The sequence below is a fragment of the Oreochromis aureus genome, linkage group 7 (assembly GCF_013358895.1).
Source record: "Oreochromis aureus strain Israel breed Guangdong linkage group 7, ZZ_aureus, whole genome shotgun sequence".
Lineage (NCBI taxonomy): Eukaryota > Metazoa > Chordata > Actinopteri > Cichliformes > Cichlidae > Oreochromis > Oreochromis aureus.
In genome coordinates, this window is record NC_052948.1 from 14,511,536 (window position 1) to 14,531,524 (window position 19,989).

Sequence of the window (19,989 nt, forward strand, 5' to 3'; positions counted from 1 at the left end):
ACAGCTTTGAAACTCTTCCCTTTCTATCGTGCTGCAATCCTTCTGTCACCAATCAAGCCTTAACACTTGTCTCCACCCACTCCACCCTGTCTGCCCTCTGTCAGAGTTAATCTTAATCTAATGTGAATTCTGGATGAGGTTTTTATTCCGGCTACTCAAAATCTGTGCTGCAAGTGCATTTGACTCTTTGCCAACAAATTGGCTTATAAGTTTTGGTTTATTACAAATGAAAATTGCAGAAAGATATTTTAGAGTTGAAAGGTTTTGCACCCAATAGCTGTTTCAAGTAGCATCGCATCAAATAATCCAAATTCAATACATGTAATATTAATGATGGTATATTTTCATATACCATGCAATTATTGCTACAAATGATTAATGACCACACAGAAAATGGATATAAAACCAAAACAAGAACACATGATCATGATCAAAGCTGAATTTTATTGAAATAGAAAGTAGTTGAAAATATCAGATATTTGACAAAGATATTTTAGACATTCTTTTAACTCTTTTGCTAATAATAAAATTTAATGTTACATAATTGTGTTAGAAATAATGTTCAACTATAATTGAAAATTCAAATTATTGATTTTCCCTTTCTTATATGGAACTCTTTTCCCATATTAAAGGAACATGACTGAATTGCTCCGATTTCAGTTATATCTGAATTTCTTAATTTATGTGGAAGCTTAAATGGCACATCATAAAGTTTGTAAAGGAATGACTTCTGGAGAGATGAAAGGACACACCCACCACAGAGATATATTATCTTCTCCCACCTCCAAAAGAGTACATGCAAATGTTTGGAGAGGGACTGTAAGTTAGAAAGAGACAACTTAAGAAGATGCAAGTTTCAGACTAAAACATCTGTGCTGTTTGAGAGGTTTAGCATCGAGTTTTGTTTTTAGTCTTCTGATATTAAGTTTATATTGTTTAGATAGGTTTTAGGAAGAAATAGTTGACATATATATATTGGTCAGATTTTCTAGCTCAGTTTTCCATTTTGCTGTTCACAATGTTTACATCAATCATCCTCTTTGCATTCAGCAGCTTTGCAGCCACACCGGTCAACAGAAATGTATGTGTACATTTTTGTCGTGTTATCGGAGCACTTAATCTGGACTTTCTTCTCGCTGGTCTTCATTTCTTGACAGCAGGTGCATGAATGCATTATGCTATTGGCCTCTGCCGAGTACCTGCAAATAAAGATAGTTTCAAAAACAAACAACCGTTAAATAAGAAATTATCATAAAAACAGCACGTGCAGTTTAGCATGAATGAGTAAATAGTTTGTTTTGTGCATATTTTCATGAATCTCACATTGAGAAGGATGCTCCACAGGATCCCTCACATGATGTGAGTTCTACTTTCTCTACTGATTTGCAGTTCTTTATGTACAGATAGGTGGTGTTGGTGTGGATTTTACAGGGGGAAGGAGGCAGACCTGTGAATGACAGAAAATCACTTGAGTGACTGGATGGGTAATTATCATGTTCTGTTTGTTGTTCATGTTTAATAATTTGATCGTCACCTAAAGAAGCTCTTAAGTCTAGAAGCCTTTGTGAATGAAATCATGCTGCTGAAATGATTTGTTTCTGGTTTGCCTGACAGGAAATTTATAAGCATTTGCTTCTATTCTTGGGGTAACAAAAGAAAATATTTGAGATTTAACAGTTATAAATGATTTATGAAGGCAGATATTAATATGAAATTACATTTTTTAAAATATAAAGTAATACTGTGTAATGTGATTCTTTTTAATACTTACAAATTTTGCAGCAACCATTTGCATCTGTTTGCTCAGTTCCCTGCAAAACAGGGAATTTGTACTGTAAACATTAGCAACTTACACAACTTACTTGTATAAAAAACTGTTGGAAGACCCAATAGCAGGTTGATTCTGTTTTTTACGATGTATTTTAAAAAATTTCGCTTTGCAGTTATTTTAATTTAATGATGCATCTTTTTATTTGGATGTAGTTTACATTGAGTGTTTTTGGCTTCTGTACATTTTACATACATTTAAATCAAAATTACAATTTTAGGTATTGTATTTTATAATTATAAAACAAAAACAAAGAAAGAAAGAAAGAAACTAATTAATCTTTCAAATGTTCTTTTTTGAGTGTCAATATTTGGCTGTAAGAAACAAAACCTCTGCTTTTAAAGGCTGGATTGTACTCACTGGAATGCAGTTGTTGGGATCAAATGGAGGACATGTTGTGTTTTGTATAGAAACTACAAATTCATCGTTCACTTTCTTGCAGTCATACTTTGTACACTGATCATTTGGTGGTAACCAAGTCTGAGAAGGCTGTGAAGAACAGTAGTCTGTTATTAAGAAGATATTTTTTTCATATCACAACTCATTAAGTGTTTCAATTATGTTGTACCAACCTTAATAATTACTGGAGAAGAAACGCCTGGGACATTCACAACACAGCTTGTCCTTATGCATTTTCCACAACATGATCCAGGCACATCCGTATACTCATAGCCCTTTAAAAAAAAAAAAAAAATACAACATTTAATATTGTTTGAAACTTCACCCAGTTAAATCTACATATAGCATGATTAGTAGGCAGCAGTTACAAAATACTTAATAATCATCCTGCAAGTGGTATTTAGCAACATAACTATGTGACTACCTAGCTATGAAGTGAACAAATGAAAACCCTTTTTAAGATTGATATCACAAATCAGCAACAGCATTTAGGGCAGCACTTTCCAAAATTTAGATCAGGTCTTCAAACCTATCATTACTAATACACTACATAAATTACATAAATCTTCACCTGTTTTAAAAACACAGCCATCTTAGATTTCAAAAAATAAAGTATGTGAGTAAATGAGCCTGGATGTAAAATGTGAGGTCATTTAAAATCCGTATTTACATATAATTTTAGTGGTTCACATTCAGAATGAATGAAAATACAAATATTTTCATGAAAAAGTACCTTGTCACAATTTTTTGAACACTGTATTTCATTACACTTGTAGCTGTTCAGCTCCATTTTGGAATTCTTGGTTTCAGTGCAGTTGCATTGTTCACATAGGCTTTTGCGGAAATGAGCACCAGGCTGCATGTGAAAATAAAAAGTAAAGTTTTAACAGTCTTAATAGTAACACATAATATAGATATTGCCTTTAAAGAAACCCTCCAAAATACATATAAATAAATATAAATATTTACTATAATTATTCCTTACCATGTACTCGGTATTATTGAAGACACAAACATCTTTGGGCACTAAATAAGACAGTGTTCACGAAAACAATTAGATTAAAGTTTAATTTAAGACTTTTCACACACTGAATAAACAACACCTATAAGTTGCACTAACCACAGCTGTAAACAGGGCAGCATTTATCCTTTGGGGTGTTAACCTTCAAGTCAAATCCCACATCACAATGTGGTTGCAATGGACACGTATTCGTGTTACATTCTGTTGGTAGAGAGAATTCCAGCATTAGTGGATATAAAACAAAACAATCCATGAAAATAGATATAAATAGATCCAGAACATCGATGATATTTAGCAGTAGCTCATCTGGTTCAAAATCAGTTGCTACTCACAGTTTTTTTCCTAAAAAAACCCCCAACCTTAACCTTGAGCAAAATTAGTTTTATAGACCAAATTGATCATTGTGTGCAAGTGTCAATTCCTCTTTAGGAGGAGCATTGTGATTTGTGGATGGACAGACAGACAGACAGATGAAGGTCCTTCAACCAGATGAGCTAGAAATATCATATTTAAAGGGCATATTCCTGGGCACCAGTTTAGCTCAGTGAGTGAGCAGCCGCCCAGGTTCGAGTTTGACTTGTGGCCCTTTAACGCATATCTTCCTTCCATCTCCATATACGCTTTACTCCATAAAGGCATAAGCCAAAAAAATTAAATTTAGAAAAAAAAATCCTTTTTTAAACCCAGTTTAAGTTAAACTGTGCCCAGTCATCCTGAAATGTTTTTATTTTTATTTTGAAGAACTGTTCATATTTGCATTGATTCATGCAGCAGAGGATACGTGATATCCAAAACAACTCACCACACGTCGGTGTCACACAGCAGTCCACTGTTTTGTTCACCAGCACCTCACCTTCGTTGCACTTTACTGGGTTTTGAGTAGTGCATGTTACATTCTTACAAACCACACTAAAAGTGTTGTTATCGCAAACACATTCCTGACAGCCAATCTTCCAGATTTCACCGAGCTATATGGGTGATGAAAAATAATTATTTACACAACATCAACAAATACACTGTGAATAATTGAAAATGTATATGTAGCATGTCATAGTATTTACCTCTTTAGGTTTGCCATCAGGTCCAGTGCAACCTTAAACAATAAAAACAAGCAGCTCACATGTATATTTACAAAGATTCACATTAGATTTTTCTACAATATGCAACAGAAAATATGCTTACAGGAGGAGACGCAGACATCAGAGGTTGAACTGAACAAAGTCATTCCCTCTGGGCAGAAGCACCCCTCTCCAAAAGAATTGCAGTTCTTGTTTTGGGGACCTTCTGCATTACATTGCTGAGAGAACTGTTCATTGTATCTAAATAAGAAGTCGGTTAAGAGGTATTATTATTTCAGAAATAGAACAATAATTTATAATTATAAGTCAGTATAGTACTGTTGTACTGGAATAGGAGTAGCATCACTTAGTCCCCTTTGGTTCAGGCTGAAATTTGGTACTACTAATAATGACCTGAAATGTCACTATAACTGATGCACATTTTTCATTTCATACCACTTTGGATTTAAATCTTAAAATCTCAAGTTTTTACAGCCTATACAAGCCAAAGTTTTCACCCAATTCTGCTCCAGTCATAAGGGTAAAGATAAAAGAATACACAATTTTAGTATATAATATTTCAAGGTCAAGGTCAGACATTGGGTTGTTGTTATAAAAATGGGCTGATATCAGCCCATTTTTCTAATATAAAAACATCATAAAACATTTTAGTATAGCCCTCACCCTTTGGGGGAATTGCACTCTTTGAGTGCACTTGTTACACCTGTAACTGTACTTTGTGTTTAGTGTTACTTGGGTGCAGTTATGATAATGTAGTGATTACCTTGCATTGCAAGTTTGAACAACAGCTGGCCCACAAGGCTTGTAGACTTTATTGTCTGGGCATTTATATTCTACAAAAAAACAAATATGTATTTAAGATGAAAATGGGCAGAAAACATCTAAAACAACATTATGGTTAAAAAAAAAAAAAAACTAAGAAAAAAAGCTCTGTCTTACCACACTCTCCTTTGGTAGCATTTCTCCAGTCTACACATACGGATGCCTCAGCACACATCAAGGCGTATGCCTCAATACTGCTGCATCCCATATGGACAGTCGTGTGGCAAACATCAAACTTACAGGCCTCATAAAATGCTTGTACTCCTACTACATCACGGCATTTCTCAAATACCCTTAAAACACAATATAAAATAAAGAAGGTTACTCTAGTGGTCTCACTGAATGAACTAACATGTTGTGTTTATTTTGTAAATTCGTACTTGCTGTTTAAGATTTCACAAAGTGAGCTATTGACACTGGAACAATTTGTTGGTGGAGGTTTAGGAGTTGGAAGCACATGATCGCAGTATGGCTTATCCTTGACAGATACACGCCAATCATATGCCATGTCAGAGCATGACGGAGAAATCTGACCATTTTTCAGTCTGCAGTCATTCTTCGTGTTATTGTCACAGGTACCTTACGAAAAGAAATGTTAACATTATACACATTACAGCCAAACACAGGGACAAACTGACTATCAGCCTGTATATGAGCCTGGCACTCTTTACTAACTAAAACAGTAGCCCATGTATTGATCAAATGGGCTACAAACAGCACTGTCACAAGTTCAACAACACTGCAGCTGCTAATGCAGAAGAGTCTATTTTTTAAATTAGAACATAGACTTATTTCTAGCATTAATTTATTACAATAATATACAAATTTTCCTTTCATGATCATTGCTTTAAGACTTCAATTAAGACTTAAGACATTCAATGATCAGCTTACCACACTGTCCTTCTGTGTTGCCATAGAAAAGAGTCATTGGCACATCTACGCTGAATAAAAGCCCTTTGAACATCACAACTGCTTCAATTTCTGGGATTGTTAAACGCATCTCAATTCCTTGATTTGTGATGGTCATGTCTTTATTTGTAAATGTTGGGACAAGATTGCCGTTGACGTACACCTAAGGAATGTCAGCATTAATTACTATTTGTGAAATATCTCAATTTGGAATGGCACTGCATAATATTTAAATATATTATAATGTCAGTGCTTTTAAGACACGTTGTCTAAGTGATACCCACCTTGTTCACAGTCTTTGCACCTCGCTCCTGTGTTAGAATAACCGTATAGCTTTTGTAATACACGATAAGGGATTTAGGACAGGTCACAGTTCCAGAGGCATCACAGTTTTCATTGTCAATATAAACTGTAAAATTGTGTCGTGGTGTGATCTCTTTAACCAGGACATATGTGCAATTTTTTTGAAAGCTGTAATATTGTCCATCAAATGTCACATAATGAGGATCTCCCCAGCCACCGCAAACACCTGCAAATATTAGATTGAGATTGCATCAAAGAAAAAAGTAATTTTTGTAATTTACTATACATGTATATTAGCTTTGATTTTGTGGAATTTTAAAAGGATTTCATTGGAACTTACATTTGCATTCATAGTGGAAACAACAGCCTGTTTTGTCATAAACTTTAACTGGTGTTTGCCCATTCTCACAAACAATGTTTACTATGTTACACTGCACATGTTTTGTGATGTGTTCACCGTTTTTACAAGTTTCTGTGGTGCAATTGTTTAAACCATTCCAGGATTCACCATCCTGATGAGAGCAAAACAGTGCTTTTAGCAGTGGATGACATAAATAACATAAATATTTGAGTTTCTAAGAGGTGTACACACTGATACATAGTATAAAAGTCAGATTTATTAAATTCATTAAATACTCATCTGTATGTTGACAAACTTTGCAGGGCACGCGTAAAAAAATTATCGGCTTTTCTCAATGAGCTTCATGATATAGTCACCTGAAATGGTTTTCTACTTCACAGGTGTGCATTGTCAGGGTTCTTTTGTGGAATTTCTTGCCTTCTTAATGGAGTTGTGACCATCAGTTTTGTGTGTGGGCTTCTGGTAAACATCAATGTTGAGGTTTCCATTCTCTTCAATGCACATGGCACAGTCCAGGAATCGCAAACTGTTATCCTTTGTGTCTTCCCTGGTGAACTTTGTTTTTATCCACAGAGTTAATGTGTGCAGTGAAGTATTCTACTTCTTGGGTTTTGATTTTGACCCAGGTGTCATCAACATATCTCTACCAGTGGCTAGGTACTGTCCCTTTAAAAGAGCCAAGAGCCTTTCTTTCCACTTCCTCCATGTAGAGGTGGCTACAATCTCTGACACCAGGGAGCCCATGGCACATCCATGTTTTTGTCTGTAAAAACCTGTACTCGTACAATACTTGTTGTATTTAAATATGTGGTGGTAAGGCAGAGGTCTAAAATGGTGCAAATCTGATCAAGGGTGAAGCTTGTTCTGCTTTACAAGGTGCGGTTTTCTTGTAGGCGTTTTCTGACAGTCTCCACTGCCTCAGTTGTAGGTATGCAAGTGAAGAGAGCGGAGGATACTACGGTTTCATCTAGGTCAAGTGTAAGTTTCTGGACCTTGTCGGTGAAGTCAGTGGAGTTTTTGATGTGATGTGGGTTTTTCCCCCCAAGGGGTGCTAGGATGGTGGCAAGGTGTTTGGAAATGTTGTAGGTGGCTGGGTTTATGCTGCTAACAATGGGTCTGAGTGGGACCCCTTCTTTGCGGATCTTTGGAAGTCCGTAAATACAGGGTATAGCATCCCCTGGGTATAGACAATGATATGTATGGCGGTCAGTGATTTTGCCCTTTTCAAGTTCTTGGAAGCAACTGATAACTTTTGCTTGTGGGGTGTCGTTTTTAAGCCTTTATAGGTATTGTTGTCACTGAGGAGTGTAGTAATTTTTGTTTGATATTCCGTTTCCTCAGGGATGCGTTGGCCTTCTTTTGCAGACCCAGTACCATGACAGAGGTCCAGCAGCAGACACATCTCTACATCAACTGTTCAAAGGAGTCGTCAAATAGCTGCTAAGAAAGCATAAGAGATTTTTTTGTCCAAGAATGGTAAATGGTAAATGGCCTGTATTTATATAGCGCTTTCTAGTCCCTAAGGACCCCAAAGCGCTTTACATATCCAGTCATTCACCCATTCACACACACATTCACACACTGGTGATGGCAAGCTACATTGTAGCCACAGCCACCCTGGGGCGCACTGACAGAGGCGAGGCTGCCGGACAGTGGCGCCACCGGGCCCTCTGACCACCACCAGTAGGCAACGGGTGAAGTGTCTTGCCCAAGGACACAACGACCGAGACTGTCCGAGCCGGGGCTCGAAGCGGTAACCTTCCGATTACAAGGCGAACTCCCAACTCTTGAGCCACGATCGCCCACAAGGAAACACAAGGAATGGACATTAGACCAGTCAAAATCTCTGCTTAGGTCTGATCAGTCCAAATTTGAGATCTTTGGTTCCACCCATCATGTCTTTGTGCGACGAAGAAAAGGTTAGTTTCTACATTCAAGATACAAGATTCAAAGCATGCATGGTTCTGCATGGAGGAGAAGGTGTGATGGTGTGGGGATGCTTTGCTGGTGACACTGGGATTTATTAAAAATTGAAGGCACACTGAACCAACATGGCTACCACAGCATCCCGGAGCGATGAGAGTGAAAAGTAAGGGCAAAAGGGCCAACAAGTGCGCACATCTCTGGAAATTCCTTCAAGACTGTTGGAAAATCATTTCAGTTGACTACGTACCTCATGAAGCTCATTGAGAAAATGGCAAGAGCCTACAAAACATTAATTAAAGCAAAGGTGGCTATTTTGAAGAATCTAACATATAAAACATGTTCTGAGTTATTTCACTCTTTTTTGTTTACTACATAATTCCATATGTGTTCACTGATAGTTTTGATGCCTTCAGTGAGAATCTACAATGTAAATAGCCATGAAAATAAAGAAAAAATATAAAATGAGGTGTGTCCAAACTTGTGATTCAAATACCTTTCTAGGTGGATTAAGAAAGAAGCAGGGTTTTGGAGGGGGTGGAGTTGGTGTAGTTGAATTACATAGGCTGAAATGTTTTTCAGTATCACATGTTGAATTGCAATATGCAGTGTAACACCAGCCTGCGCCATCAGTCTTGTTATACATGAAGTTACCTAGATGAGAATAAGAAAAAACATTAGAACTAATGACCCCCCCCCGCCCGCCCCCCCCAAAAATGGTAAGAGAAGACCATTCTAATCTAGTGACCTGTGACAACTTCCATTTGGTGCACAGGGCAAACAATAAATTATTTCTTGATGGATGTGGATAAAAAAAAAGAAAAGAGAAGCTCTTTAATGAACTGTATAAAACAGTTTCATAAAAAGGATAGAGAAAGGAAAGGAAATAAAAGTTTAATAACTGAATAAAACAGGATGATAAGCAAAATCAACAATTAAAGTACCTGGTTCTGGTGTGGTATTATATATCTGCTTATGATGTAAAGCTATGAAAAAAAAAAAGTTCGTATATGGACAGCAAAAGATTAAAGAAGAATATCACCTACCAGGAGAAAATGTATGCCCCTGGTATTTGCAGACACATGGGGTTCTTGAGCTGGTTACGTTCACATTGGTTGTTGTATTGACTATGATGTGATGTGTTGATGCCTTTGTTGGTTTTGGTGTTGTATTAGTTTTTATTTCAGGGCTTTGTGTGGTGGAAGTTGTTGTGGGAGGCGTTCCTGTAGTTGTTGTTGTTGTAGGTGAAACGGTGGAGGTTGTTGTAGGTGAAACTGTGGTTGTTGTTGTAGAAGGTGTACCTGTGGTTGTTGTGGGAGGTGTTCCTGTGGTTGTGGTTGTTGTAGGTGAAACTGTGGTTGTTGTTGTAGGTGAAACTGTGGTTGTTGTTGTAGAAGGTGTTCCTGTGGTTGTTGTGGGAGGTGTTCCTGTGGTTGTTGTAGTCGAAGGTATTCCTGTCGTTGTTGTAGGTGAAACGGTGGTGGTTGTTGTAGGTGAAACTGTGGTTGTTGTTGTAGAAGGTGTACCTGTGGTTGTTGTGGGAGGTGTTCCTGTGGTTGTTGTAGTGGAAGGTGTTCCTGTGGTTGTTGTTGTTGTAGGTGAAATGGTGGTGGTTGTTGTAGGTGATCCTGTGGTTGTTGCTGTGGGAGGAGTTCCTGTGGTTGTTGTTGTGGTAGGTGAAACTGTGGTTGTTGTTGTTGGGAGGGATTCTGTGGTTGTTGTTGTAGGTGAAATGGTGGTAGTTGTTGTAGGTGATCCTGTGGTTGTTGTTGTGGGAGGTGTTCCTGTGCTTGTTGTTGTGGTAGGTGAAACTGTGGTTGTTGTTGTTGGGGGGGATTCTGTGGTTGTTGTTGTAGGTAAAATGGTGGTAGTTGTTGTAGGTGAAACTGTGGTTGTTGTTGTAGGAGGTGATCCTGTGGTGGTTGTTGTAGTAGGTGAAATGGTGGTTGTTGTTGTTGTAGGTGAAATGGTGGTGGTTGTTGTAGGTGATCCTGTGGTTGTTGTAGTGGAAGGTGTTCCTGTGGTTGTTGTTGTAGGGGAACCTGTGGTTGTTGTGGTAGGTGAAACTGTGGTTGTTGTTGTAGGTGAAACGGTGGTAGTTGTTGTAGGTGATCCTGTGGTTGTTGTTGTGGGTGGTGTTCCTGTGCTTGTTGTTGTGGTAGGTGAAACTGTGGTTGTTGTTGTAGGTGAAACCGTGGTTGTTGTTGGAGGGGTTCCTGTGGTCGTTGTTGTAGACTCACAACGACAACAGAGAACTCGTATTTCATAGTCATTGCATTTTGGAGGAAATTCTTGGTCTTTGTTATTACATATAAGGCCATTTTGTTGATTACATATTACCGTTTGACCTACCTCCTGCAAAGATTTATCCGGGAAATCTTTAGCTCTACATTGTATTGTCATGGGATTTGCACATTTACTCAGGTCCAGATCAGTAATGTTAGCAATGGATTCATAATCTCCACCATCTGGAGCACTACTGGGATAATTTTTGTTACTCCAGGATGACCATTTACAATCATAGCAGTAACTAGTTGTTGTAGAGGCTGTTGTTGTGCTTATAGTGGTTGTCGTGGAAGGTGTTCCTGTGGTTGTTGTTGTTGTTGTAGCAGGTGAAATTGTGGTTGTTGTTGTTGGAGGTGATCCTGTGGTGGTTGTTGTAGTAGGTGAAATGGTGGTTGTTGTTGTTGTAGGTGAAATGGTGGTGGTTGTTGTAGGTGATCCTGTGGTTGTTGCTGTGGGAGGTGTTCCTGTGGTTGTTGTTGTAGGGGAAACTGTGGTTGTTGTGGTAGGTGAAACTGTGGTTGTTGTTGTTGGGGGTGATCCTGTGGTTGTTGTTGTTGTAGGTGAAACGGTGGTAGTTGTTGTAGGTGATCCTGTGGTTGTTGCTGTGGGAGGTGTTCCTGTGCTTGTTGTTGTAGGTGAAACTGTGGTTGTTGTTGTTGGAGGTGATCCTGTGGTGGTTGTTGTAGTAGGTGAAATGGTGGTTGTTATTGTTGGAGGTGATCCTGTGGTGGTTGTTGTAGTAGGTGAAATGGTGGTTGTTGTAGTGGAAGGTGTTCCTGTGGTTGTTGTTGTAGGGGAAACTGTGGTTGTTGTTGTAGGGGAAACTGTGGTTGTTGTGGTAGGTGAAACTGTGGTTGATGTTGTAGGTGAAACGGTGGTAGTTGTTGTAGGTGATCCTGTGGTTGTTGTTGTGGGTGGTGTTCCTGTGCTTGTTGTTGTGGTAGGTGAAACTGTGGTTGTTGTTGTAGGCGAAACCGTGGTTGTTGTTGGAGGGGTTCCTGTGGTCGTTGTTGTAGACTCACAACGACAACAGAGAACTCGTATTTCATAGTCATTGCATTTTGGAGGAAATTCTTGGTCTTTGTTATTACATATAAGGCCATTTTGTTGATTACATATTACCGTTTGACCTACCTCCTGCAAAGATTTATCCGGGAAATCTTTAGCTCTGCATTGTATTGTCATGGGATTTGCACATTTACTCAGGTCCAGATCAGTAATGTTAGCAATGGATTCATAATCTCCACCATCTGGAGCACTACTGGGATAATTCTTGTTACTCCAGGATGACCATTTACAATCATAGCAGTAACTAGTTGTTGTAGAGGCTGTTGTTGTGCTTATAGTGGTTGTCGTGGAAGGTGTTCCTGTGGTTGTTGTTGTTGTTGTAGTAGGTGAAATTGTGGTTGTTGTTGTTGGAGGTGATCCTGTGGTGGTTGTTGTAGTAGGTGAAATGGTGGTTGTTGTTGTAGGTGAAATGGTGGTGGTTGTTGTAGGTGATCCTGTGGTTGTTGTTGTAGGGGAAACTGTGGTTGTTGTGGTAGGTGAAACTGTGGTTGTTGTTGTTGGGGGTGATCCTGTGGTTGTTGTTGTTGTAGGTGAAACGGTGGTAGTTGTTGTAGGTGATCCTGTGGTTGTTGCTGTGGGAGGTGTTCCTGTGCTTGTTGTTGTAGGTGAAACTGTGGTTGTTGTTGTTGGAGGTGATCCTGTGGTGGTTGTTGTAGTAGGTGAAATGGTGGTTGTTGTAGTGGAAGGTGTTCCTGTGGTTGTTGTTGTAGGGGAAACTGTGGTTGTTGTTGTAGGTGAAACGGTGGTAGTTGTTGTAGGTGATCCTGTGGTTGTTGTTGTGGGTGGTGTTCCTGTGCTTGTTGTTGTGGTAGGTGAAACTGTGGTTGTTGTTGTAGGCGAAACCGTGGTTGTTGTTGGAGGGGTTCCTGTGGTCGTTGTTGTAGACTCACAACGACAACAGAGAACTCGTATTTCATAGTCATTGCATTTTGGAGGAAATTCTTGGTCTTTGTTATTACATATAAGGCCATTTTGTTGATTACATATTACCGTTTGACCTACCTCCTGCAAAGATTTATCCGGGAAATCTTTAGCTCTACATTGTATTGTCATGGGATTTGCACATTTACTCAGGTCCAGATCAGTAATGTTAGCAATGGATTCATAATCTCCACCATCTGGAGAACTACTGGGATAATTCTTGTTACTCCAGGATGACCATTTACAATCATAGCAGTAACTAGTTGTTGTAGAGGCTGTTGTTGTGCTTATAGTGGTTGTCGTGGAAGGTGTTCCTGTGGTTGTTGTTGTTGTTGTAGTAGGTGAAATTGTGGTTGTTGTTGTTGTAGGTGATCCTGTGGTGGTTGTTGTAGTAGGTGAAATGGTGGTTGTTGTTGTTGTAGGTGATCCTGTGGTGGTTGTTGTAGTAGGTGAAATGGTCGTTGTTGTTGTTGTAGGTGAAACGGTGGTAGTTGTTGTAGGTGATCCTGTGGTTGTTGTTGTAGTAGGTGAAATGGTGGTGGTTGTTGTTGGAGGTGATCCTGTGGTGGTTGTTGTAGTAGGTGATCCTGTGGTCGTTGTTGTAGTAGGTGAAATGGTGGTTGTTGTTGTTGGAGGTGATCCTGTGGTGGTTGTTGTAGTAGGTGAAATGGTGGTTGTTGTAGTGGAAGGTGTTCCTGTGGTTGTTGTTGTAGGGGAAACTGTGGTTGTTGTTGTAGGGGAAACTGTGGTTGTTGTGGTAGGTGAAACTGTGGTTGTTGTTGTTGGAGGTGATCCTGTGGTGGTTGTTGTAGTAGGTGAAATGGTGGTTGTTGTAGTGGAATGTGTTCCTGTGGTTGTTGTTGTAGGGGAAACTGTGGTTGTTGTTGTAGGGGAAACTGTGGTTGTTGTGGTAGGTGAAACTGTGGTTGTTGTTGTAGGTGAAACGGTGGTAGTTGTTGTAGGTGAACCTGTGGTTGTTGCTGTTGGGGGTGATCCTGTGGTTGTTGTTGTTGTAGGCGAAACGGTGGTAGTTGTTGTAGGTGATCCTGTGGTTGTTGCTGTGGGAGGTGTTCCTGTGCTTGTTGTTGTAGGTGAAACTGTGGTTGTTGTTGTTGGAGGTGATCCTGTGGTGGTTGTTGTAGTAGGTGAAATGGTGGTTGTTGTTGTTGGAGGTGATCCTGTGGTGGTTGTTGTAGTAGGTGAAATGGTGGTTGTTGTAGTGGAAGGTGTTCCTGTGGTTGTTGTTGTAGGGGAAACTGTGGTTGTTGTTGTAGGGGAAACTGTGGTTGTTGTGGTAGGTGAAACTGTGGTTGATGTTGTAGGTGAAACGGTGGTAGTTGTTGTAGGTGATCCTGTGGTTGTTGTTGTGGGTGGTGTTCCTGTGCTTGTTGTTGTGGTAGGTGAAACTGTGGTTGTTGTTGTAGGCGAAACCGTGGTTGTTGTTGGAGGGGTTCCTGTGGTCGTTGTTGTAGACTCACAACGACAACAGAGAACTCAGATTTCATAGTCATTGCATTTTGGAGGAAATTCTTGGTCTTTGTTATTACATATAAGGCCATTTTGTTGATTACATATTACCGTTTGACCTACCTCCTGCAAAGATTTATCCGGGAAATCTTTAGCTCTACATTGTATTGTCATGGGATTTGCACATTTACTCAGGTCCAGATCAGTAATGTTAGCAATGGATTCATAATCTCCACCATCTGGAGAACTACTGGGATAATTCTTGTTACTCCAGGATGACCATTTACAATCATAGCAGTAACTAGTTGTTGTAGAGGCTGTTGTTGTGCTTATAGTGGTTGTCGTGGAAGGTGTTCCTGTGGTTGTTGTTGTTGTTGTAGTAGGTGAAATTGTGGTTGTTGTTGTTGGAGGTGATCCTGTGGTGGTTGTTGTAGTAGGTGAAATGGTGGTTGTTGTTGTTGTAGGTGAAATGGTGGTGGTTGTTGTAGGTGATCCTGTGGTTGTTGCTGTGGGAGGTGTTCCTGTGGTTGTTGTTGTAGGGGAAACTGTGGTTGTTGTGGTAGGTGAAACTGTGGTTGTTGTTGTTGGGGTGATCCTGTGGTTGTTGTTGTTGTAGGTGAAACGGTGGTAGTTGTTGTAGGTGATCCTGTGGTTGTTGCTGTGGGAGGTGTTCCTGTGCTTGTTGTTGTAGGTGAAACTGTGGTTGTTGTTGTTAGAGGTGATCCTGTGGTGGTTGTTGTAGTAGGTGAAATGGTGGTTGTTGTAGTGGAAGGTGTTCCTGTGGTTGTTGTTGTAGGGGAAACTGTGGTTGTTGTTGTAGGGGAAACTGTGGTTGTTGTGGTAGGTGAAACTGTGGTTGTTGTTGTAGGTGAAACGGTGGTAGTTGTTGTAGGTGATCCTGAGGTTGTTGTTGTGGGTGGTGTTCCTGTGCTTGTTGTTGTGGTAGGTGAAACTGTGGTTGTTGTTGTAGGCGAAACCGTGGTTGTTGTTGGAGGGGTTCCTGTGGTCGTTGTTGTAGACTCACAACGACAACAGAGAACTCAGATTTCATAGTCATTGCATTTTGGAGGAAATTCTTGGTCTTTGTTATTACATATAAGGCCATTTTGTTGATTACATATTACCGTTTGACCTACCTCCTGCAAAGATTTATCCGGGAAATCTTTAGCTCTACATTGTATTGTCATGGGATTTGCACATTTACTCAGGTCCAGATCAGTAATGTTAGCAATGGATTCATAATCTCCACCATCTGGAGCACTACTGGGATAATTCTTGTTACTCCAGGATGACCATTTACAATCATAGCAGTAACTAGTTGTTGTAGAGGCTGTTGTTGTGCTTATAGTGGTTGTCGTGGAAGGTGTTCCTGTGGTTGTTGTTGTTGTTGTAGTAGGTGAAACTGTGGTTGTTGTTGTTAGAGGTGATCCTGTGGTGGTTGTTGTAGTAGGTGAAATGGTGGTTGTTGTTGTTGTAGGTGAAATGGTGGTGGTTGTTGTAGGTGATCCTGTGGTTGTTGCTGTGGGAGGCGTTTCTGTGGTTGTTGTTGTAGGGGAAACTGTGGTTGTTGTTGTAGGGGAAACTGTGGTTGTTGTGGTAGGTGAAACTGTGGTTGTTGTTGTAGGTGAAACGGTGGTAGTTGTTGTAGGTGATCCTGTGGTTGTTGTTGTGGGTGGTGTTCCTGTGCTTGTTGTTGTGGTAGGTGAAACTGTGGTTGTTGTTGTAGGCGAAACCGTGGTTGTTGTTGGAGGGTTCCTGTGGTCGTTGTTGTAGACTCACAACGACAACAGAGAACTCAGATTTCATAGTCATTGCATTTTGGAGGAAATTCTTGGTCTTTGTTATTACATATAAGGCCATTTTGTTGATTACATATTACCGTTTGACCTACCTCCTGCAAAGATTTATCCGGGAAATCTTTAGCTCTACATTGTATTGTCATGGGATTTGCACATTTACTCAGGTCCAGATCAGTAATGTTAGCAATGGATTCATAATCTCCACCATCTGGAGAACTACTGGGATAATTCTTGTTACTCCAGGATGACCATTTACAATCATAGCAGTAACTAGTTGTTGTAGAGGCTGTTGTTGTGATTATAGTGGTTGTCGTGGAAGGTGTTCCTGTGGTTGTAGTAGGTGAAATTGTGGTTGTTGTTGTTGGAGGTGATCCTGTGGTGGTTGTTGTAGTAGGTGAAATGGTGGTTGTTGTTGTAGGTGAAATGGTGGTGGTTGTTGTAGGTGATCCTGTGGTTGTTGCTGTGGGAGGTGTTCCTGTGGTTGTTGTTGTAGGGGAAACTGTGGTTGTTGTGGTAGGTGAAACTGTGGTTGTTGTTGTTGGGGGTGATCCTGTGGTTGTTGTTGTTGTAGGTAAAACGGTGGTAGTTGTTGTAGGTGATCCTGTGGTTGTTGCTGTGGGAGGTGTTCCTGTGCTTGTTGTTGTAGGTGAAACTGTGGTTGTTGTTGTTGGAGATGATCCTGTGGTGGTTGTTGTAGTAGGTGAAATGGTGGTTGTTGTATTTGGAGGTGATCCTGTGGTGGTTGTTGTAGTAGGTGAAATGGTGGTTGTTGTAGTGGAAGGTGTTCCTGTGGTTGTTGTTGTAGGGGAAACTGTGGTTGTTGTTGTAGGGGAAACTGTGGTTGTTGTGGTAGGTGAAACTGTGGTTGTTGTTGTGGAAGGAGTCCCGGTGGTTGTTGTTGTTGTAGGTGAAACTGTGGTAGTTATTGTGGGAGGTGATTCTGTGGTTGTTATTGTTGTAGGCGAAACTGTTGAAAATGTTGTTGTTTTAAACCCTTTCGAAGATCCTGGTGTTGAGAAGGTAAAAATTGTTGTAACAGACTCTGTTGTATTAGTAGGAGCCATTTGAGATGTTGTTGTCTTAGGCCTCTCTGTTGTTGTTACTGGGGAAAATAAAAGATTTAGGCATATGTTTCTTCTAGCAAGAATTGACAACATAAGAAATCTTCTACTAGTCTGTGTCTTACCAGTCGTAGTGAAAGTAAAGGGTGTTGTTGTTGTTGTTGTAGACCTACAATTATGCTCTATTTTTGGTATAATATGTCCGTTTTCTCCACAACTAGCAGAGATACAGGTTCCATCGTCATCATGTGTCTCGTAGATCTTGTCTCCATAGTTGTAAGTACTACCGTTGTAGAAACAAGTGCAAGCTGCAAAAGAAAGTATATATTTCCTTCATCATACAGGTTGTCTCTTCAGTCATTTATGATGTTATTTTTCAGTAACAACTGTCTTTAAAATAATGTTTATCCCACTCACCATAGACATCATAGTTGCAGACCACCTTAGTTGATTTACAGTAGCTTAAAAGTAAATTAGAGGGTTTATGAATTATTTATTTACATTTACATTACCTTCATATTTGTAAGTAATTTTTCAATTCAATTCAGTACATTTTCAGTACAGTGCCAAATCACAACAACAGTTGCCTCAAGGTGCTTTATATTGTAAGGTTGACCCAACAATAATACATACATCATGAAATAATATATAATATTATGCAGAGATTATTTTTTAGATAAATGTAGAGTTAGTTAGAGAGACAAGACTGTAGTGATTTGAACATAAGCAGAGAAAAGAGATTGGATTTATTGCACAAAGGATTTTGAATATAGAGCATTTAGGCAAGAGGAAAGGAGGAAGACCACATAGAAGATTCATAGATGTAATGATCGAGGACATGCAGCTGCATAATTTGTATGGTGGAAATTGTCCTACCATTTGTAACAGTTTTCCTTTGAAGGGATCGAGTCCCTTTCGTTGTAATGACTCCCGTCATCATCATAACAGCCACATTCATCTTTTGACACACATTTCATGGTTTCTTCTTCCAAATAAGATTTTTCAGGTGGGCATGTTGGATAACAGCCTTAAAAATTGAAATATCACTGTAAATTATTAAAACTGACACAGAATAGGTGCATGCAGGAAATCTAGCCAAACCCTTGTGAACAACTTTGAGGGGTGGAAGTAAAAGAATATGTAACACCTCAGTACACACTATTATGCTTTTCATGGTGGATGGCCAAATTTTAACTGCTCTAAACACATTTTCAAAAAACTTTTTTCTTTCTTCCTTCTTCCTTAATTTTTTATGCATTGCATGTTTGGGGTTTGGTGGTGGAGCATGTCGTGAGTAGGACTGAGAGATTGAGAGCTGTTGTTTATTCCAAATTTCTTGTCATATTTCTATTATCTTAATAATCAGATTGTTTTCTTGGTAAATTATGGTTTTGTGTCGGTGGATTTGGGTTACAATTGATAGTTTTTTGGGGTTTTTGTTGTGAACATTGCAGGGATGGCGTCCTCAGGGACACTGTCCCAGTCATTGAGAAACAGAATGAGAGTGGTGCCACAGCCCAGCACTTCGGTGGAGCAGGTGCTGTTGGCAGTTGGGGACAAAGTGGGGCATGGAGTGACGGTGGATTCGATGGTTTCTGTTAATGTTCCAGGTGAGAGAGAAACTGGAGAGTCTGTGGATGTTGGTGTGACCGTTGTGGCTGTGGGTGCCAGTGAGTCTGTTGATGAGTGTGTTATGGAGATAGTGGAGTGTAGGGCTGCTGTTGGAGGCGCTTACGGTGTGTCAGCTGGCCATGGTAGTTCTGAGTTGGATGTATTGCCACAACCTAACTGCTGTACGGATGCCGGGCAAGTTTCAGTGGCTATAACAGGGTCCCAAATGAGTCAGGAAAACTTAAAAAAAGTATTGCGAGACTGTGGAAGACACTGCACAGGTTAGACTGGGCAGAAAAGTATAGGGAGAATCTACGGTGCAGGCTACGGTGCAGACAAGTTGCCATGGTGACAGTGTGGCAGACATGAATCGGATTCAGATTGTTTATCTGTTGTGGAAAGTGTTTCCCAAAATGAAAATTTGTACTCTTCCTTGGATGACAGTTATGGTAGATCATTTGTGTTACTGGACTACTTTCCTGATGTTGACAACACCAGTGCAGTCAGAATGGCTGAAGGTAGATGCCATGCAGTTAAGTTAGACAGGTTTTAGCTTTTTGGCTCTTATAGCACTCATGTTGTGAATTGCAACATTGTTCCTGTTGGGTTTACAGATCATCACATGATGTTAATGGAACTGTTTCTTACTTCTGTGAGGGAACAGAAATCCTTTTGGCATTGTAACACTAAACTGTTACATGATTTTATCTTTTGAGGAATTTTTGCCAGCAATACACTTTTAGATCCAGTGACAGCATTATGAGGGTAATTTAGAAACTGGAACAGGAAATAACACACTTGGAGAGTGTTTCCATTAGTCAGAACAATCAGCAGGATTTATTGTATCATAAAAGAACTGAGTTAAGTTCTCTTCTTCAGGAGAGAGCTAAATGGGCTCTAATTCGAGCTTGGTTTATAAAACTTAAGGATATGGATGCATCAGCGACATTCTTTTTTAACTTGGAGAGGTCAGTCGCACGGAAGAGGCAGATGGTCTGCCTTTGTCTGCCAAACAACCAAGTTACAATGAATCCAGCAGAATCCAGCAGAGATGAGAAGGCTTGCAAAGGAGTTTTATGCTAATCTCTTTTCAAAAGCTACATGTGATGAAGCAGTGGTAGCAGAACTTCT

General features: G+C 39.8%; 2 protein-coding genes across 2 annotated transcripts; both read right to left on the minus strand.

Moving 5' to 3' along the window:
* Window positions 1-424: 424 nt before the first annotated feature.
* Window positions 425-9,826, minus strand: LOC116326277 (intestinal mucin-like protein). The gene is made up of 19 exons (XM_039615650.1): window positions 9,692-9,826; window positions 9,142-9,299; window positions 6,702-6,873; window positions 6,343-6,587; window positions 6,041-6,221; window positions 5,530-5,728; window positions 5,267-5,442; window positions 5,091-5,160; window positions 4,431-4,567; window positions 4,310-4,341; window positions 4,051-4,216; window positions 3,348-3,449; window positions 3,213-3,253; window positions 2,961-3,083; window positions 2,401-2,502; window positions 2,189-2,317; window positions 1,772-1,811; window positions 1,324-1,447; window positions 425-1,199 (listed from the first exon to the last, which is right to left on the minus strand). The coding sequence occupies exons 2-19, from the start codon at window positions 9,289-9,291 to the stop codon at window positions 1,028-1,030; spliced, it is 2,361 nt and encodes a 786-aa protein (XP_039471584.1). The 5' UTR covers window positions 9,292-9,299; window positions 9,692-9,826; the 3' UTR covers window positions 425-1,027.
* Window positions 9,688-16,193, minus strand: LOC120440826 (mucin-2-like). The gene is given in 4 exon segments (XM_039614160.1): window positions 9,688-9,710; window positions 9,947-14,893; window positions 15,239-15,406; window positions 15,995-16,193. Coding segments are annotated over 4 exon segments (5,337 nt in total).
* Between the last annotated feature and the right edge of the window lie 3,796 nt (window positions 16,194-19,989).

Coding starts and splice junctions, on each gene's coding strand:
- LOC116326277 (XM_039615650.1), bottom strand. CDS start 9,291: ATGTATAACAAGACTGATGGCGCAGGCTGGTGTTACACTGCATATTGC. Junction 5,729..6,040: donor CAACACAGAAGGACAGTGTG/GTAAGCTGATCA, acceptor TCTTTTCGTAAG/GTACCTGTGACAATAACACG. Junction 4,568..5,090: donor GTTCAAACTTGCAATGCAAG/GTAATCACTACA, acceptor CTTCTTATTTAG/ATACAATGAACAGTTCTCTC.